Raw genomic sequence first — 18427 nt, 5'->3', positions numbered from 1 at the left:
TGCATAAAACCTCGCGCCACTAAACGAGCTTTGTACCGCGTCAGGTAACCATTTTCGTCACTTTTTGCGCGAAACACCCACTTGGTGTCTATCTCTTTCGCATTTTCCCGTTTTGGCACAAGCTCCTATATTTTGTTTTTCCGATGAGCCTTAATTTCTTCATCCATAGCCAGTTTCCATTTTTCCGAATCTTCGTTTTTAATCGGCTCTTCATATGTTTCAGGTTCAACTACTGAATAATAAACTGCAGGTCCGAAGTAATCTGGGCGTCTTAAAGTTTCACAATTACGTAAGCAGCGTGGTTCAATAACTGAGGCGGAATAGACACATAGTTTGAGGGACGGCTATGTCTTTTAAACCATTTTTCATAAGCACTTTCAGAATTTTCTCCACTTTAATACATAGGCTGCTGTATTTATAGCTTCTGTCCACAATTCTCTTGGAACATTTTTGTTAAAAAGCATAGAGCGGGCACATTCCACCAGTGACCGCATTTCTCGCTCAGAAGTGCTATTTTGCTGAGGTGAGTATGGGGCGGATTTTTCATGAACTATTCCTTTCTCTTCTAAAAATGCTGTGAATTCATGGCTTAAATAATCCGTTCCATTATCACTTATTAAAATTTTTATTTTATTTGCCGTTTGTGTTTGTACAATTGCCTTAAAAATTTTAAAGTGACTTAGTACTTCATTTTTATGTTTCATAGAATATACCATTCGGTATCCACTAAAATCATCTTAAAAGAGTACAGCGAGCCCGTCGGTGACTCAATGTTTATAGGTCCACACACGTCAGAGTGAATCATCTCCCCAGGTTTGTCAGCTTTTGGTCTCAGTGTTGAATGGAATAGTTTTCTTGGTTGTTTGCCAAACTGACATGCCTCACAGAAAAAATCATTTTTATTCGTACAAGGAAGATTTGCATCTTTCTTTAAATCTTTTATTACTTGCAGGTTAACGTGTCCAAAACGTTCATGCCACATTTGAAGTGAATTACTCGTAGCAAGATTACATTCAATTTGGTTGGTTTGCTTTATACGGAAACTCATTTTCCATAAGTTGTTCTTTCGTGTCCCCCATGCATGATATTCTACCATTTTCATCACGAAATTCGCATTTATCTTTGTATGCAAAATGTGTAAAATCAGTCATTGCTCCCACTGAAAATAAACTTCTTTGCAGCTCAGGAATAAACAAAACATTGTTTATTGTGCGATCTTGCCAGAAATTATTCACAAGAGCCTGAATTTCTATGGCTCCTATCCCAGTTGCCTGATTACTCTGTGATCTGCCACTTTTACAACAATTGGTTTACTAATTGGCTCGATTTTAGAAAACCACTTTTTCTGGTTAGTCATATGCATGCTTGCAACAGAATCACATATCCAGTTGAATTCATCTCGTTCTTTACTAGATGAATCAAATACTGAAATATCACATATGTAAGCAGATTCTGTATCGGGGAGGTGACCATTCTTATTTTTATCTTCTTTTTCTTTGGCTAGTCGCTTTTTGCATTCACGCGCTCAGTGTCCTTTCTCATAACAAAAATTGCACTTGGTTCTTTTCTTTAAATTGGCAATACTTTCGTCTCTGCTTGTTGTACCCTTTTCTTTACTTGTAAAATTGGCAAGTTCCATTAGAAGAGCTTCAACTTTCAGTGCCAAACTCGTAGTCTCATCTTCACTTAAGGTCATTCGAGTCTCTTCTTTAAGTAGCCGTGCTACTAGATTGTTAAAAATTTGCATCGACGGTGTCACAGAATCCCAAGTAGTTGAAAGCGAAAAGCATTGTATTTTGCTGGGAAGCTACTAATCACTTACGAACAAATCGCACTTTGGCTTACACTTTCGCCTATATCTGATAAATGCTTAACAATCGTTTCAATATTTGCAATATGAGTAGATATTTTTGTATTAACAGGCATGAAACATTCATAGAAACGTTGCCGAATTAATTCTTTTGAAACTTCCGTCTTCTGCTCATCTATACTAATTAATTTTGACCACATTTCCGCAGCAGTTTTACAATTAACTAAATATTGCAATTGATCAGGCAGAATGGAAGAAAAAAAAATTACTTGCGCTTTTGAATTTTTCTTGTCCCAGTGTTTTCATTCAGTCGTTGTTTTATCTTCTGGTTCACCAGATGTTCCTTGAACAACTTCATCTAAGCCTTCAAAACTATGGACACGCTAAATTTCCACAGCTGGAAATTGCTCCCGACAAACTTGACAATGTGTCCTGCAGAGCCTTCTTTTGCAGTTGCCATTTTCACACAACAAGAAAACTTCACTAAACTCGCGCAATCCCCACTACTGTACCGGCTAGAGTGTTCGGCGGCGCGACGCACTCAAGAACTCGCGAACTTAGACACACTATAAACCAATGCTAAGCAAGCCAATGATAGCAACAGGTTATGGGCCCAAGGGTCAGGTTATGGTTTATAAGGTTGTGTGTCTAATAAAAGTACAGAAATACGAATAAAACTTATGTTTATTAACTACACGAATGATTAGTTATATAGAAAAATGATAGTAGAAAGTATGAAAAGTAATAACAGATCTTCCGGTCTGTTTAAAAGCTAATAGAAGACTAACTTTCTAACTTAATTTACAAAAAAAAAAGATCGGGTCGCATAAAGCAAACAAACACATCGCCAGTTGGATACGGTTAATATAAACAAAGCGATAAGGAAGGTCGGCTCACAAATCTGAGAAATATAAAAGTTCTTGCTATGGCGTTCTATAGAAAAACAAACTCGTTCAATATTAATCTTTGCTTATGCCTTTGATATTTAAATATACCTTAATACTACTAATAATCAAGCAAATAATATCCTGTATATATCTTTTTTTTGTGCATTATTTAACAATACTTTTTGACGATGCTAAGCTGCTGGATGTATATGAGCAAATAAAGAAGTATTAAAATTTAAAAAAATACGATTCTGGTGACTGCAGTAAGTAGCCTCAAAAAGTATGACATGCGATAAAAAGTGAAAAAATGACTTTGTAGCTATAAAAACCTTACCCGAATCGATTGTTGTATCATCAGTTTTGCCACCGCCCTCCATATGCCTCAGGTTCATTAAAAAGTGCTGCAGCACGTCTGTTTTCTGTGCGACTTCTTGCAGTTTTGTTTGAATGGTTTCCTGCATGTCTTTTGGAAAAACCTCTTGTATTTCCTCAATCGATCCTTCAATTGCTATAAATGTTTGCTAAATTTCTTGTACATTAATAGGGGAAACAAGTACCTTTCTCTGGTTTTCTGGGGGTACTAGCCAGTAGGTTTAGCACACTGGTGTTCGTAGAACAAAACGAGCTATTATCCACTTTTTTTTCTAAAATTTCAAAAGCTTTCAGCTCCCGCTCCGATTTTATTTCCTCTAAAGTGTAATCGCCGGCACTGTGTGGCGGTTTTGTCGTTACCAGATCGCTTATTCTGTCGCTAATAATAAATAAACAAATAATGTGAACGTTTTCAACAAATATCTCGGTTTATATTTACGGAATGTCGTTAGTATACAACACGTTGCTGCCGTCGAAATATTTCTTGGCATAGGCGTTCACTTGCTTCAAAACATTCTGGTTTATCGTGGTGAAATCCCCAACTTTTAATGTGAATTTGTTGGATTCCAGGTGGGATATTTTGGGTGTTTCTTTATAATAAATCTTTTTAAACAAATAATATTAAATTTGATAATAAACTTACCAAACCCTTCTCTTATCACATTGGCAGCACTGGAAGTTTTAAAAACCTTTTCCTCGCCTATCGCCTCCTTAGCAACGCGACTCTCTTCCGACCCCAGGCTCCTCCTAAACTCCTCGTACTCCTCGACACTCTCCCCGTCCTCCTCGGATCCTCCCACGGGATCCTCACTAGAACTCTTCCATTCACTCTTCTGAGCACATTGGAAGACCTGCTTCCAGGAGGCTCTGGGTTTAACATACTCCGGAACAGTCAAAGGGATGAAATCCACTTCTTTAGGTTGACTCTGAGGGTTCTTTAAAATCCCTCTTATTCCAGAGGGAGCAGATGCTTTTGATGCGGCAGCAGAAGCTTTAGGTTTTGCCACGACTACAATATCAAATCAAAATAAGCTTTATTGTTATGAACAAATATTTGTTGTTAATAAAGCAAATGTATATAAAAAAAGGACGAAAGTCAAAAGCTATATAACGAATGACACAGGAAAGATAAACAAATAAAATTTGGTATGTTGATGAAATTGCTATAAGAGCATCTTTTGACATAATCAGTTGTTTTCCGTCATACGATCATCGACGATGATTTCTGGGCTTGGGTAGTCAATTTGCAGATGGTTAATGCAATCAACCAGGTTCAAAAAGAGCCGTCTATATTGGGTGTCGCTTGGTGGTCTGTAGATACAGCAGATAAATTTCGTGGCACCACTGGCTATTATTTTGAACCACATGACGTCGAAGTCTGCAGGTTCAAGCGTTTCCTCCCGCTGGCAACTCAAATCGTTCTTGACAAATACTGCCAATCCAAAGTTTAGTCGAAATCGGGTGTGTAGATCGTATCCAGGATAAATGAGGTGAACATTTGTTGTTGAAGGTTTCACCTTTGTTTCTGCCAATGCCAGAATGTGAGGCTTATTTGATTGCAGGTGTTGGTGTACTGCATTAATATTGGTGTTTAGGCCTCTGATGTTGCAGAAATTGATTTTTAGGCTTTTTGATCCGCCTGATGGACTCCCCCGACCAGCCTCCGCCCGGAGATCCGAATGGGAGGCGAGTTTACCTCCGGAAAGTTTAAAATAAAAAGCATAGGTATTTGTTTAGATTTTTATTAATATTAAATTGAAAATACGTTCAAAAACTTTATGAAAAACCTTAAAGTTAATCTAAGCACATCTCACAAATAAACCATAGATTTTTGTCAGTCCTGCACATTCTTCATCGCACCAACGAAAGCACTGATTGCATCTGATCCACTTTTTCCCTGCTCTGTCCTCTGAATAAAAATTATTGCAATACAGACATTCGGCGTCTTCGGCATCTCTGTCCATATCATCATCACTGTCTAACTAACTGCAATTCAGTATCAGTGTCATCATCACTGGATGAGGTGAGAGGTTTTTTAGCTTTTCCCTTCCCTTTACCATTTTTTTTTGGTTTAGCTTTTCTGCTTCTGTTTTGACCCTTAAGTGTTAATCGGAATCGTTTTTAATTTTCTTTTGTTTAAAGCTTCTTCCAGTTCTGATTTGTAAGGCGATCCAGTTATTAACGCAGTAGTGCCACAGTAGATCCGGACGTGTACGAGCAACTAGGTCTCTGTCTGTTTCACCAACTTTCTGTTTGTAGAAGAAGTGGTCAAGCTATTTATTAAGGGTTTTGTGGGGATAGCATCAGGTGTTTTAATTATTTTAAGCGTTATTTCATGTCACAATTGGTATGATATTTTAATGACAATTGGTATATTATTACGAATTTTGATAGAAAGTAATATTCTGAGAATAATGATACCGCATTTGATACTTTTGTTTTATACATATTGAAAAATGAATTTTTTAAATGTTGAAATAGGTACCCATGAATGCGTTGAAAGTTTTAATTTTTAATCAAGTACACTCTTTTACTTTCGTAAAAGTAAAGTAAGTAACTTGTGGAGTCCCTCAGAAAACGGTGTTCCAATGGGGTAAGTATTGTAAGTTACTGTGATGATACTGCAATTTTGTATACGGCAAATAGGTGGCAAGATTTAAAATACCCTGCTGAAAAAGATTTTAGATATATTTCAAATTCAGATTCCAGAATAACCGGCTTTCACTTAATGTAAAGAAAACAAAATAATAAATAAATATATAATAATAAATAAATAACAAAATATATTAGTTTTACATCTTATCTTATAAGCTTCCTAGAATCGGACCGTTAATCCAAAAATCTCCATTACCGAAATAGAAACCATTAAATATTGTAGATCAAAATACGAAAAGAATATGTACATTAAATACGTAATTGAAAAGCTCAGAGGTCTGGTATCCAAATTTAAGTACCTAAAGACTTATTTAGATATTAAACACCTAGTGATAATCTACTATTCGTTAATACTATCAAACTGACCAGTTTACACTTGATAACGGTTGGACATACTTACCAACCGAAACGTCGTGTTACATTAAATAAATAAGACAATGCAAGTCCGACAAGATGTTGTCATGAATTATGTTAATTGAAAAATAATTGAAGAACGCGTTAAAACGTAGCCACCTATTCAAGAAAACAAAGCCTTTTTTTAATTGAATGCGTTTATTTATGTGACCCAACACCGAAATTACTGTGTTGGACATTCGAAAAAGGGGCACTTCACGGCACCCTATTTTAAAATTAATTTTTTTTTTCTATGAGTATGAAACGAAAAGCGGCAAATGCAGTATTATTATTTTTTATCGAAATACGTAATAACATACAAAGTGTCTCATTTAAAATAAGACAGTTAGTGTCACTTCCGGCTAAACAGGAAATCACGGAAAAACAACTGAATATGTCAAAAGATGCTCTTATAATGATTCCATTAATACGAATAATAATACTATAACGTACACTGTAGACTCCACAACACATGAAGCATAAAACTCTTCAAGGTTATAGTAGGCCTTTTCTGTCCTATACTTGAAATATACTTTGTCCTATACTTGAAATATACCTTGAAACCCTTGTCTAAAGCATTTGAGTGTCACAAGATCTCTAATGTTGCAAAGCAACCAGCTGACATTTTACTGGCAAGATCAAGTACATGATTAGTAAATTGAAGGTTGTTATCAAGGATGACACCAAGAAATCTGCTGCTAGAGTGTTCAGCAACTTGATTGCCGCCAATGGATACATCCCCAACCTTACCCCTAAACGTCAGGATTTTGGTCTCATTGAAGTTCAATGACAAACTCTTTGAGTCAAACCAGTCCTGTATCCTCTGGAGATCCATCATCAGGGGCAGATGCAAGGACTCACTATTTGATCCATGCCAAAGAATCGTGGTGTCATCGGCAAATAAGGTAATTTTTCCTTTAATATCCAGATTTGTAAGATCATTGACATACAAAAGAAAAAGAATTGGACTAGAGAAATATGAGAACATTCTTTCCCTTGTTGTTTATACCTCACAGGTATATAGAAATTAATCTAAAAAGTGTCAGTAATTTGTCAATTTAAATGTTCATCAACTTTTTTTTAAGGCTAAATTATTTAACTATGTCGGCCATACAGAAATCCAAACTGTTATCTATTAAACATTTCCCAAAACGAACGTTGGCTTTTAGCAGCTGCTGTAAACCCTCGGTGTTCGGTCATGTGGAACAGGGTCCTGCCGACCCAATCTTTGGGGTTGCGGAAGCGTTCAAGGCCGATAAGAACCCCAAAAAGGTAATGCTTGGGGTGGGAGCTTACAGGTCAGACGATGGTAAGTGCTTAACGAATTTATCACTCGAAATTTTTTTTGAATATTCATAGGTAAGCCTTATGTGCTGCCTTGTGTACGTAAAGCAGAGGAAATAGTTTACAAAAAGTGCGGAAACCATGAATATCTACCCATTACTGGTATGCCCGAGTTCAACAAACTGGCTGTTGAGCTGGCACTGGGGAAAGATTCATGTATTTTAAAAGAAGGATTAAATATGACTGTGCAGAGTCTCTCTGGCACTGGAGCCATAAGATTGGGAGCTGCCTTCCTAGGAATGTTCTATAAAGGAAACAAGGTAATTAAGCAGACTCCTTCATAATCCATTTAAATAAGCACATTGTTTCAGGAAGCCTACATTTCTAACCCCACATGGGGCAACCACCGTAATGTCTTTTTACACTCGGGCATACCATGGAAATACTACACTTACTATGACCCCAAGACCATTGGGTTGGATTTTAAGGGAATGTCCGAAAACCTCTGCTGCATTCCAGATGAATCCATTGTGGTCTTCCATGCGGTGGCCCACAATCCCACTGGCGTGGATCCCACCCCAGAACAATGGAAAACCTTTTCACAAATCTGTATGCAAAAGAAGCATTTTCCTTTCTTTGATATAGCTTATCAAGGTAGTAATTAATGCAAAAATTTGATATTTATTAATTCCCATTTTCATTGAAGGTTTTGCTTCTGGGGACCCTGAACGGGATGCTAAAGCAGTAAGAATGTTCATAGATGATGGGCATCAAGTGGCCGTAGCACAAAGTTTTGCCAAAAATATGGGCCTGTATGGAGAGAGAATTGGGGCATTTACCTTCACATGCAGTAAGGACAAAAATAAATTTGTTAAACTTAATAAGACATTTGTTGCCTGTAAGGATCTAAGGAAGAGGTGGCCAAAGTATTATCACAAATGAAGATCGTTATAAGGGCCATGTATTCTAATCCACCAACATTTGGGGCCAGATTAATCACTGAAATCCTAGGAAATCCCGAATTAAAGTGCTTATGGCTTCAAGATGTTAAAAGTGAGTATATATTCTTTATTTATTTGTGGAATCTACTTACAAAAGTGTTACATAGCATACCTATACAAACATAAAAAAATATAAAAAGAGACAATAACTTAAGACAATATATAGTAGCATTTAAAACCTTATGCATAAAACATAAGTCAAGTAATGTTCCTTATGAGCATGAGCACAGGATGATACAGGGATGAGATAAGCCTAAACAGCTTTACATCATCAGCGAACATTAGCACATGACAATTTTCAAGTTTCCCAACTAAATCAGTCAAAATGTGGCATATATTATTCTAATGTAATCTAATAATAACTCTTATATATTTAAGGTCTTGCTGATAGGATAATGAGCTGTCGAAAAAAGTTAGTGGAGGCCCTAAAGAAGGAAGGATCTAAAAAAGATTGGAGTCATATCACTAATCAGATTGGAATGTTTAGCTTTACAGGTATGGAAAAGGAATCACAGATAGGCCCAACTTGTTTTAATGCCATTTTAGGTTTAAAACCTGAGGAAGTGAAAAATATCATAAAAGAGTTTGCAGTATACATGACAGCTGATGGGAGAATATCTGTTGCATCCCTAGGAAGCCCTAATATAGATTATGTGGCGAAAGCCATACATACAGTCACAAAGTAATGCTCCAATAAATTGTTTAAATTTTGCTGTAATAGGAAATATATAATATTTGTCCAAAAGTGTTTTAATTTTGTTGATATCAGGAGTTAATTATGATAGAAAGATAATTCATTATAAGCTTAGATTCGAACACAGAAATTACTTTATGTTGTGAATTGTACAAATTTAAAATAAGAGCTCATACCTGGTTTTCGACCCACCAATCTTTTAGCCCTGGGATTATTTGGTGGTCGTCCATTGTCCATTTTAAACCGAGCCAAACCCTCGCCTTTTTTCAAAAATGGCCTTTTGGCTCCATTATGTACCTGCACTGGAGTTTCTTCAGCCAACTTCTCTTCTAGCAATTGTTGAAAATCTTTTACAGGGGATATTTTCCTTTTATCCCATTCTTTGGAGTGATCTTCTTCTACACAAACGTTATGCTCGGACTTATTTTCCACTAAACTATTAGGGGAAGGACTGTTGGACTTTTGTAATAGAGAATCAAAACTTCCTTGCCACAATTTCAACTCTTGGAGTCTCACGTAACTGGCGGCCGAGGGGGTGAGGGACATTATTATCAATATAAAAGGGGTATGTAGATATTCGAGTATTATTTCACAAGGAATTTCGAGTAAAAGCTCTAAAATTATTTTAAATATTTTTTTTTGAGGTTTTTTGCCGTTTGTTTGAATTTGAAAAAGCGAGGTTAGGTTCGACTTTGACATAACGTAAACAAAGGAGTGGGGGTAGAAGGAGGGACGGCCATTAACCTTGGATTTGCAGGCTAATTTATGGCATATTCGCTTAATTTTGGGTTTATTCAATATTTATTTCTGAATATAATCGAATAACGTTAATATATATTTGAAATAATGCATTTTTTTCACACTTTCTGAAAAATTTGACATTTATGACAGCGATTTGACGTTTGACACCTGTCAGTTGAAACGTCAAAATACTTACAATGGCGTCCAAGGTTTGGGGAACCCACTCTAAGCTCTAATAAACTAAACAATTTAATGAGTTTCTTCAAAAGAAAAGGCGAAATAATGCAATTTTCCCTATAGAGTTAAAACCAGTTAATAAAAGAATAATGGCGACCGCCTTGGAAAGCACTTCCCCAGAAAAAGCGTGGGTGGAATTCTGCGAGAGGCACGCGACCGCCGCGGCCCAAGATTTCTCGAAAAGTTGTCACAACTACATAAATATTTGTTTGCCGGAGAACGCCAGGACTTTGGTGAACCACAAGGACCTTATGAAGAAGTTTATCGAGTTTTTCACTGAGGAGTTCGACAGGGATTTCAATAGGAGAAGATTAGGAGGCAACAAGTGCCTCAATGGGATGTCAGGGGGTACTGCTGAGGACAATTTTGATACAGAGGACGGCAGCCCCAAAATGGCACCAAAACCCTTCTTTAGAAGGTAAATTGTTAAATAATATGGGTTAAATACTGATTGGCTACATTGAATATTGAGCAAAAGGATGCTTTTAAGTTATCTGTTGTAATTACAACTTTTTAACTTATCTTTTTGTACAAGCACCTTTCCTAAAGACTGAAAATTTGCTAAAATTTGTCCCATCTTTAAATCAGGAGAAAAAAATTTGGTGGAAAACTATCATCCCAATTTCCATACTATCAAACTTCTCTATAGCTCTTGAGATTTGCCTATATAATAGCCTTTTTTATCAAGTAAGAGGTTTCATTTTACCAATTCAGCATGGTTTCTTTCAGTCCAGATCAACAGTAAGTAACTTAACATCATTTCTTCAGACTACATATGAGGCTATAAATAACAAATGTCAACTAGAGGTAATTTACAGACACTTTGCCAAAGCCTTTTGTAAGTTGGACCAAGAACTTCTTGCCCGGAAACTTATCAGGCTCGGTTTTCATTATATTCTTATACAATTTTTTGATTCCTCTCTGACATATAGACACCAGTGTGTAGAGTATGAGTTTAAGTCATATGTTTATAAAACATATAGCGGCGCTTCACAGGGTAGCAATCTTGAACTTATTTTTTTATCAGTGACATCTCTGTTAAATTTTAAGCAATTTGTGCATACTGTTTGTCTTATACACAAAAAAATATTGCTTGGCTTCCTCTCCTTGGGTTACAATCTCCGAACAGCTTTAGAAATATAAGGAAACTGTTACTTGCAAAGGTATATATTTTTTCGACTTGACAAGTATTTAAATATAACATGTTGACAGTGAAATTTGCATAACATTATGTGACTTCTTACTACTTTTTTAATTGTGTTGCATAATATTATGTTCTATGTATGTAAGAATTGTTAAAATTTTCATATTTTTATAAAAGATTATATTGTAAACTATCTTTAAGGTTTTATATGATGCTTTGTTAACAACATTATGTCAGTAACAATTAATAAGCAAGCTATTTTTGACTTGGACTATAGATAACAACATAAAGTCATCTTTGAAATGTTTTGGTTTTATGATAAGAGATACATCAGACTAATGTACCAAGTAGAATCATCTTGTTTAATTCCCTAATAAAATAGTGATTTCTTTATGTGGCTCCACTCTGGTATCCAAACTATATTGTACACATTGTTAGAATTGAATCTCAAATTATGAGACAGTTTTACTACTAACGAAAACTCTTTAAAGAGTAAAAATAAAGGGTTTTGGTTAGTGGTAAAACTATCTTGTAATTTGAGTGTCACACCAAAGGATTCAACCATAGGACTAGAATTGAATCTGTTCAATGTAAATTTATAAAACATATTGCTTTTAGATGAAGCTTACCTCAAACAAGGATATAATCAGCACTTGTTACTCAGATTAAATAGGCTGTCTGGTTTGCTTTTTCTTTTCAAATTATGTTCAGCTTGGCCTCTGAGATTTGGTTGTGCAGTAGCCTAACGCTGATAACACTTGGGAGCTCATTTAAATGGAATCTCTCGTCTTGAAATCAGTCTGGAAAGTTCTAAAGTTTAAAAATGTCTTTTACAAGAAAATCCACCTATAATATATATGGATGAAACATATATCCATTTGACTCATACTCATACGAAGGGATAGAGTGATGAATCCCTGGCAGGACTTCAAAAACCAATAAGCAAGGGGCCGCGCCTTATTATAGTGCATGTCGGTGGCAAAAATGGATTTGTCTCCAATGCCTATATTAGGTGGAAATCGATCAGCATGAGTGGCGACTACCATCAAGAGATGAACTACGATAATTATAAAAAGTGGGTTTCAGAAAAACTCATCCCAAATTTGCCACAAAACAATGTTGTAGTCATTGACAATGCCCCATACCACAAGAAACAAATTGATAAAGCGCCGACAACATTGACCAGGAAAGCGGTGATGAAGGAATGGTTAAGGCTACGAAATATCGATTTCGACAGGAAACTGTTGAAACGTCAGTTATACAACATCATAAAAATGCACAAACCTAAATACAAGAGGTATGAAATCAATGACCTTTTTAATAGAAATGGTCATGAGGTTTTACGGCTACCCCCTTATCACCCAGACATAAATTTTGTTATGTAGTTTTGGGTAAACTTATTTAAAATGTTAAATATTGTGAACTAATTTATAAAACGGCTAGTCTGCTAAGGGTAACAACATTGATATATTAGAATTTTTGAATTGTTTCTACCATAGCACATACAGATACTCTGGTATCTAGGTGCTTTATATTCTTAGAATTGTAATATTTTATATTGAAGTTGAATATATTGAATTGAATTTAAAAAAAAAAAAAAAAAAAAAAACCCTTGAGCTGATTTGGGCAGAAATGAAGGAGTATGTGGCGTAAAGAAATGTAGATTTTAATTTTAACAAAGTCATTGAGTATTGTGACAATTTCCTTGAGGAATTTCCAGTGAAAAAATGGAACCCTCGATGTGAGCGAGCCAAAAGGTTGAGCAAGAATTCATTGACAAAGAATCAATAATGGATATTGTTGTGGAGGAGCTGATTATTAGGTTGGGTAAAGACAGTGACTCTGATGGTGATTTGGATGAAAAGGAGAATAATGGCGACCATGATGATGTTAACGATGGCGACTTATCTGGAATCGCAGAAATTGGTGAAAATGACAAAGACCAATTAGTTGAGGACAATAATAAAACTTATTTTAGTTTTTAAATGTGCAATATGTTTTTAAATTATTATGTAAATATATTAATTATAGAATTAAAACTTTTAATGGAGTTTTTTTTAAACATAACAAGTTTTATTATTGTCCTCAACTAATTGGTCTTTGTCATATTCACCAATTTTATGTATTTCTTTTCTTAGACTTTCTTTACATCCTTGGTACTCCATGTCCTCTACAAACCCCATGTCGACTAGTTTTGCTTCGTTCCTGATTCTTCATATATTTCCCATAGAAACACCTGTAGCTGCAGCAACACGTTCCTGAACCTAAAAATAAATAAATTTATTGATTAACTGAAGTGCTTTTTGCCTTTTGGGTGGGATTAAAGGCCATTGCCATTGCTAATCCATTATTCCGAGAAATTTCAGATCAAAACATACCTTTGCGAGAGGAATAACTTCTTCACCATTGCCAGCAGCCACTGATTCTACTTGCATAAACTTCAATACGTTGCTAACTATTTCACGACTTTGTCCACTTAACACTTTATTTTTTACTTTACTGAAATTCCTTCAAACAAATAAGTTTCTCGCTTACCGAAAATCATGCAACAATAAAAGTAAACCTTCGTGTTTACTCCATTCTCCAAGACAAACTAGGCTAACTAGGAGACCCAAATTAGTTCCGTTGTGACTGCCTTTATATCTCGAATCGACTAAAAAACCTGATGGTTGTAAGTTTATTGGTTTAGAAGTTATCGCGTGGTATGTATAAAAAAAACCATAAAAATATTATGTTGATAAATTCTGGGCATTTGCCGGGATAAAAAATGTCCGACCCCTCAAAATATATTGTCAAATAATATTGTAATCTACTTAGTAAATATACTTGTTGTACATATTTCATGATTAGTTAATATTTTATATAAGATTTTCTGATTTTTCTTTAGTAAGGAAAACACACATATTTGTAAATAGAATGAAGTGCCAAGAATAGACGCTTAACCTGCTTCTCAAAACAATGTTATTAAACTGTGGACTTTTAGAGTAAAAGTACTACACAAGTGATACTTATTTACTCCTTACTATTTTTGGCAGTAAAAGCCCAAAAATCGGTATAACCCTTTTTATACTTAAATTTGCAGATTAAGTTTTAAAATGCTTAGAAAAAGCAAAGACTTATTCCACAAACATTCAGAGGAAGACAACATTTCTCACAACAAGACTAAACTAGCAAAAATTGTTGTTGAATGCAGAAAAGAAGGTAGTGAGCTATAACTTTTATAGGGAACAATATATTTATTTAAATTTCATGTAGGAATTGTCAATTATACGACTCCAGAATGCCTGGACCAGCCCTCAGGGCCACCAAAATGGGAGAGATGCAGATTGCAACTGGTTAAAGCGACTGGAGGTTATATGTTGGAGTTTTATTCCCCTCCAAAGAACCCTAAGGTATAATTTTTATAAACCAATAATAAACTTAACACAACAAAAGAATTTACTATATTTAGCCTAGAAGTGGGGTATTTTGTGCCCTAATAATTGAAGCACGAGAGACCACTGCCTTAGAAATGCCAGATCATGAAAACACTTTTGTTTTAAAAGCTAGTAATAATATGGAGTTTGTCATTGAAGCACATGATACTGATGATATGAGGTCGTGGTTGGCCACCATAAGGTATATTCTAATATTAAGTGCTATGTTGCAACATTGAATAACTTATTATTAGGTATTGTATGAGCAGAAACTCCATAGAACACACCACTGCCACAATTGACTATCAATCGAATGCCCCGGATTTGCCCCCCAGGCATATGCCAGGGACCAGGGGAGTGGATAGATTGTCAAGTAGTTCTAATTTCGATATATGTCCCAATCCCGGAGAGACACATAGTAAGTGTGTGCCAAAATATAATTAAATTAATATTTCATTAATTATTTACAGCTATAGAGTCCGATATTGGTCAGACTTTAAAAAAGGAATTGTGGTTCCATGGGATGCTGCCAAGGTCTGAGGCCACCCAGCAAGTATTACACGATGGTGCAGCCGGTCATGGAAGGTTTTTGGTGAGGCAAAGTGAGACCAGAACAGGGGAGTTTGTGTTGACTTTTAATTTTCAGGTAAACAGACTTAATTTAATTCATTAGATTTAAATGTTATAATGCAGCAAGATATTTGGTGACTAGTCTTATAAAACAAGAGAAGTGGTCCTCATTGATTTTAGGAGGTGACACTTAGATTTATCTTTATTAAAAGAAATTGCAGTCAAAAAATTGAGAGTATTCGCAGGTGTACATGAATACAGTACAAGAAATCGTTCAGATTTTATTCTGGTAGATAGATGTGTAACTGGTCAAATGCTCAATACTGTTTTATTCAAGGGCTTAATTGAGTCTAATAGGCTACCCAATGACATCAAAAGCTGTGATAATTTAAACCAGTTTGTTTTGAATAAATGTTGAAATATTGTGAAATTTATTTTATTTTTGTCTTCGTCAGTTTTGTTGTAATATTTTGCGGCCATTGTATATGTAAAATTTTAACTTTCATTTTAAGCTCACCATTTTATCTTTACGATTTTTAGTGTAGGTTAGTTTTTACCACTTTTTAATGTTTGTTTAGTTTTTTGTGCTTCTCAAGATTTTTTAATTTTTTCTTCTTGCAGCCTTATGTATTTTGTAGTTATTATACTAAATATACCTTATGTATATTTTATATACTTTTTCGATACCAGTTTTTTGTATGTAGCTATTATGTTAAATAAACATTAATATAGGGGCGATAATTGGGAGAGGCAATATCACGCGACTTTATTGTTTGTGCCGTATTTAAACGCAGTAATTTTTGTGATTTTTTCGTCATTTTAATTTGTGAAAAGTGTTGCATCTGCTTGTTTAAATGAAACAGAGGCTATGAAATTTGAAGTTTGATTTAAAAAACAGTTTTTCTCATTATAATACACTGTTAAACGTATCAGCTGTGCATTTTGTAAACAAACCAGGTAGACAGTGTTGCCACATAAATCTATTAGTCTGGTGATCTGTGAGTTCTAATATTAAACTTGTGTATGCTATGCTATAAGGCAGTGCTTTTAGTCATTTTCATAAGGGTTAAGGTTATACTGTCTTACCTGATCTACAATGGGTGAGGGTGGTTCAGGTGACCGAATGGGCAAGGATATTCAGCTTATCTGTGAATCATGTAAGAACAATTGCTATTTTAAGGAAGAGAAAAATGTCTTGTTTGGTTTCAAATGCCAAAGGTGTAGAAAAGCTATTTGTAAATCTTGCAGTGGTCTTTCTTTAAGTGAGGTTAGATGTGTTTTATTGCAAAAACCTGTATTACTTGCCTGGTGCAAATGCTGTATATCTACTTATGCAAAGATTAACACAACACCTACCAATATTGATGTGATATCATTTGATGATATTATGACGGGACTTAAAGAAATGATTCAAGGTCTTTTTGATGTTATGGAGTCCAAAATTAATACCAAGCTTGAATCAATTACAAAAAAATATTTATGATACAAACAAAGAGCTAGTCAATGTTATGTTGAACAAAATTGAGAGCAATACTTTCAAGCTTGGTAACTCTGCTCCTTCAACCAGAACTAGTTATTTGAACTCAAAGTTCTCAAATATCAACATGTCAAGATTCCAACCAAATGGTTTAAAATAGCTAGCCCCAGCTCACAACAATAAACCAAAGAGTCCCTATAATAAACTCTAGAACTCAGAATAAAGAGCCATTAGTGTCAAAAAAGGCTTTGGAGACAGCGGTCAGTCTCGCCATTACACAAACCAACTTTGGATCTTCTCTAACCAGTTTGGGGTCTTCTAAAATCAGTCCTGAGTTATCACAATCTAGCCCTGGAACATCATCTTTGGAGCCTAATAATAAAACTGCCTCCAAGCCAGCTGTTTCAAGAGGCACAGGGTAAAACCTACATCTATCTGGAGTACCAGTGACTCATAAGAAATGGTTATATGTTGGAAGAGTGTCCGGTACAATTGTCACATCCGATGGCGTCCAACAAGTCTGTGAAGGTACCATTATTGACAAAAATCAGGCGAAGATAGATGACAACAAGGACGTAGTTGTATATCAGCTATCGTCTCGTAATGGCATAAAATCATTTAAAGTTGGTACAATCAATCTTTTCGGCCAAATGGAATTGTATTTCGTCCATTTGAAAATAAACCCAGAAATTCAAATGTAAATTTTCAAAGACCAAATGTACACATACAAGACAATTGATAGCTCTTAATGAGGTGAATGTAAATGGCTTAAGAACAAAGTTGGTTGAAGTTTGCAAAAATGCTTCAACTTCGGTATATGGTGTGATGATGTTATGTGAAACTTCATTGAACAGCAACTTCTTGGACAGTGAACTGGGTCTGCATAGCTTTACTATTTATAGACGGGACAGATGTCTTGAACGGACTGGTAAAACCAGGAATGGTGGAGTACTTATTGCTGTTCGCTCGTCTCTAGAGTCTGAATTGCTGCCTGTGGCTCATGAAGAATCTGAATCCATCTGGGTTTCCGTTATTTTTGGTAAAGTGAGACGAATTTTTTGTTGCTTTTACACACCTCCCAATTCTAAACCCGAAGACTACCAATGTACCAGCAAATGTCTTGCAAAAAAGATTGCCACATACAAAGTATAAACAGTCTAAGGCCGTTGAAGACTATGAAATGTTCAGTAATCTTAGAGCAATCTGTAAAAATCAGGCCGATCAGTGCTATTCAAACTATATTGAGCAAACCCAATCTTCTATTTCCGGTGACCCTAAATATTTCTGGGAATATATAAGAGATAAGACACAAAATAACAGTATTCCATCTACTGTGAAATATTTAGATGTAGTGGGTGAAAATGGCCATGAAATAGCATCTTTATTTGCACATTATTTTTCTTCAGTCTACTCTCCTGATGAATCTGATGTTCAGGAATTTACGCAGCCTGATATTACATGTTTTTTTTGATATTAATGAAATGCATGTACAAATATCTGAAGTCTTTGAAAAGTTAACCAATGTCAATGTTAATAAGGGCCCTGGGCCTGACTGTATTCCAGCTGTCTTTATAAAACACTGTGCTTTTGCTTTGGCTCGTCCACTATGGCTGATTTATAATTTGTCTTTCAAGACGGGTAGATTTCCAACCTCATGGAAGTTAAATTATTTGACTCTATAAGAATTATAAGAATACAGGTCATAGGGATGATGTGAAAAACTATTTTTCTCTGGCTTGTCACTTT

At 35.4% G+C, this 18427-nt stretch overlaps 3 protein-coding genes across 4 annotated transcripts in view; 2 read left to right on the top strand and 1 right to left on the bottom strand.

Moving 5' to 3' along the window:
- Positions 1-9765, bottom strand: part of LOC126750385 (cingulin-like protein 1) — a 47394-nt gene extending 37629 nt beyond the window's left edge. Inside the window, exons 1-5 of one of the 2 annotated variants that reach the window (XM_050460002.1) lie at positions 9273-9765; positions 3713-4078; positions 3509-3659; positions 3255-3448; positions 3032-3196 (exon numbers count right to left, since the gene is read on the bottom strand). In XM_050460002.1, the coding sequence (XP_050315959.1) occupies positions 3032-3196; positions 3255-3448; positions 3509-3659; positions 3713-4078; positions 9273-9642 (1246 nt within the window). In that variant the 5' untranslated portion in view covers positions 9643-9765. Of the gene's footprint in view, positions 1-3031; positions 3206-3254; positions 3449-3508; positions 3660-3712; positions 4079-9272 lie in introns of both variants that reach the window. The other variant, XM_050460001.1, reaches the window with a different exon arrangement.
- On the top strand, positions 7303-9095 carry LOC126750387 (aspartate aminotransferase, mitochondrial-like). Its single transcript, XM_050460003.1, has 7 exons — positions 7303-7426; positions 7477-7721; positions 7773-8055; positions 8108-8251; positions 8305-8454; positions 8781-8897; positions 8949-9095. The coding sequence occupies exons 1-7, from the start codon at positions 7393-7395 to the stop codon at positions 9086-9088; spliced, it is 1113 nt and encodes a 370-aa protein (XP_050315960.1). The 5' UTR covers positions 7303-7392; the 3' UTR covers positions 9089-9095.
- Positions 9766-10047: 282 nt separating the features above from the next.
- Positions 10048-18427, top strand: part of LOC126750121 (SH2B adapter protein 1-like) — a 54353-nt gene continuing 45973 nt past the window's right edge. The window contains exons 1-6 of the mRNA XM_050459628.1: positions 10048-10492; positions 14301-14419; positions 14474-14610; positions 14670-14836; positions 14889-15052; positions 15105-15280. Coding sequence (XP_050315585.1) covers positions 10164-10492; positions 14301-14419; positions 14474-14610; positions 14670-14836; positions 14889-15052; positions 15105-15280 — 1092 coding nt within the window. The 5' untranslated portion in view covers positions 10048-10163. The remainder of the gene's footprint in view (positions 10493-14300; positions 14420-14473; positions 14611-14669; positions 14837-14888; positions 15053-15104; positions 15281-18427) is intronic.

Source organism: Anthonomus grandis, chromosome 2, assembly GCF_022605725.1.
Source record: "Anthonomus grandis grandis chromosome 2, icAntGran1.3, whole genome shotgun sequence".
NCBI lineage: Eukaryota > Metazoa > Arthropoda > Insecta > Coleoptera > Curculionidae > Anthonomus > Anthonomus grandis.
The sequence above is the reverse complement of the archived record's forward strand: the minus strand, read 5'-3'. Positions and strand labels throughout refer to the sequence as shown.